This window comes from Henckelia pumila, chromosome 1 (genome assembly GCF_033568475.1).
Source record: "Henckelia pumila isolate YLH828 chromosome 1, ASM3356847v2, whole genome shotgun sequence".
Lineage (NCBI taxonomy): Eukaryota > Viridiplantae > Streptophyta > Magnoliopsida > Lamiales > Gesneriaceae > Henckelia > Henckelia pumila.
In genome coordinates, this window is record NC_133120.1 from 147,467,813 (window position 1) to 147,470,058 (window position 2,246).

At 41.1% G+C, this 2,246-nt stretch overlaps 1 protein-coding gene across 1 annotated transcript; it reads left to right on the forward strand.

The window, feature by feature from the left end:
• Positions 1-1,231: 1,231 nt before the first annotated feature.
• LOC140874183 (uncharacterized) lies at positions 1,232-2,029 on the forward strand. Its single transcript, XM_073277464.1, has 2 exons — positions 1,232-1,531; positions 1,583-2,029. The coding sequence occupies exons 1-2, from the start codon at positions 1,232-1,234 to the stop codon at positions 2,027-2,029; spliced, it is 747 nt and encodes a 248-aa protein (XP_073133565.1).
• Positions 2,030-2,246: the final 217 nt, after the last annotated feature.

Below are 2,246 nucleotides of genomic sequence, written 5' to 3' on the forward strand. Positions count from 1 at the left end.
CAGGTTCGAAATTCCCAGCCCATTTTATGAGTTTTTGAGTCCTAAAAATCATGATTTTTATACTTTAATGTATTTTAATTATTTTTAAGAATGTTCATGAAGAATTTTAAAGTTTTCAAGGTCCGAAACGGATGGAATGCCTTGCGTGGATCAGTCAGGTTATGTATTGCATGAATATGTGATTTTCTCATGAAAGTTAACTTCTCATGAAATGTTTTGATGGATTTTAAGCATGTAGCATCACGGGAAACTTTATGAACATGTACGAGATTTATGAAATGACATGATAAGATGAATGATATGATGCATGGAAAATATTTTGATGAGTTATGCGTCTTGTGGTGATTATATAGGGTATGCACTTCGGGATGAGCTCCGGAGCGGCTATCCAAACATGGCTCACGGGATGGTTATACGGGATAAGAACTTTGGGTTGAGCTCCGAAGTGGCTATCCAAAGAATGAAAGTTTACGGGCGTAATGCCATATGCTTGTTGATCAACAGAAAACCATGAATGACTCGTTATGACGGTTACCACACTACTCATACTTCATCACCCCAAATATTTTATGTTAGGACTACATCAAATTAATTTCTGTAAAGTTTAAGTTAAAGTTTTCTCTTTTAAAGTTAGAAAATCATTTTCTGCATGCTCTTGTTGAGTCTTTCGACTCACTATACTTGAATGGTGCAGATAATGATGATGTGGATGCTTTTATTGATGATTATGTGGGCGGACATGAAGAAGAGGCGGGAATCGGTCCAACGGGCAATGCATGAGTGTGAATGCTTTAGATTGGAGGATGTTTTAGATATTGTTATTGGTTGAGAGGCAAACAAGTTTTAAATTTTTAAGTTGATGGCCATGCTTGGCAAATAATTTTAGATGTTTTCTTTTATTGGTGCACATTTTATATGCTCTTTTAATAAAGAATATCATGCTTCCGCAAAGTTTTTATTTCTTTAAAAATTTTATGTAAGTATGTTTGATTAACGTTTCGGTTGAGAAATTGGGACGTTACAGCTTGGTATCAGAGCAGTTCGCTCTAGGTTTGTTTGCACGCATGCATTCTCGCCGCGACCCTGTGCTTCGTCTTCATGTCTGTAAGTTTTATGTTTTGGATTGTTTAAGATGCATGATAGCTATTGTGAATAATATTTATGCATGTTAATTAGGGTGTAATGTTTAAATAACATAATTAAGCATGTGGACTGTATGGACAGCAGGATTATGGCTAACCGTAGGAATCCAAACAATGAGGACAATCAGAATAACCAGTTTTTGGCTGGGTTGGCGACTCTGTTGCAAGAGCAGAGTAGAGCCCAAGGGGAACAGATTCAACAGTTAATCCAAGCACAAGAGGGAGGACAGAACAACAATCAGCCACTACTAACTAATCCGATCTTTAAACAGTTTAAGGATCTAGGGCCGCAGGAGTTTAGAGGAGGGGCTGATCCCCTTGTAGCCGAGGAATGGGTACAGTCAGTGGAGACCATTTTTGACTACATGCAGCTCACTGATGCAGACCGTGTGAGGTGTGCCATCTTTATGTTTCGTGATGATGCATGAATTTGGTGGCAGGGAGCCCGTTCTGCTGTGGATATGACTACGTTGACTTGGAATGGATTCAAAGATGTGTTCTATGGGAAATATTTCACTATCATTACCAGGACTAGACTTGCTAGAGAATTCTTGGAGCTTCGCCAAGGGAGTATGTCCATTGCTGAGTATGTGAAAAAGTTTGAAAGGGGGAGGTATTATGTGCCCATGATTTCGGGTAATGCTGCAGAGGAGTTGAGGCATTTCACGGAGGGACTGAATGCCACTATTCGTCGTGATGTCAGATTGAGTGGGGCACAAACGTACCGAGCAACAGTCAATGAGGCTATGTTATCAGAGAATGATGGGAATGATATTATCAAAGAATCGCAAGCGAAAAGAGCCAGTTACCTAGGGAGAGAACAACAAGGGTCTAGTCAGAAGAGGCCGTACCAAGCCCCAGCTCAGAGGAGACCGCAGCAGCAGTAGCGCCAAAACCTCAATCAGGCGCGACCTCAGGGACAGAATCAGCCGAACGCCAATGCTCCAAGGCCGGCGAATGCACCTATCTGTCAAAAGTGTGGGAAGCCACACTCAGGTCAATGCATGCTTGGGACCAATACTTGATTTCTTTGCAAGAAGCCAGGGAATTTCGCCAAGGATTGCCCACAGTCAAAGGATCCTATCAGGAGAAGAGTGTTTGCTA

Coding starts and splice junctions, on each gene's coding strand:
- LOC140874183 (XM_073277464.1), top strand. CDS start 1,232: ATGGCTAACCGTAGGAATCCAAACAATGAGGACAATCAGAATAACCAG. Junction 1,532..1,582: donor AGCTCACTGATGCAGACCGT/GTGAGGTGTGCC, acceptor ATTTGGTGGCAG/GGAGCCCGTTCTGCTGTGGA.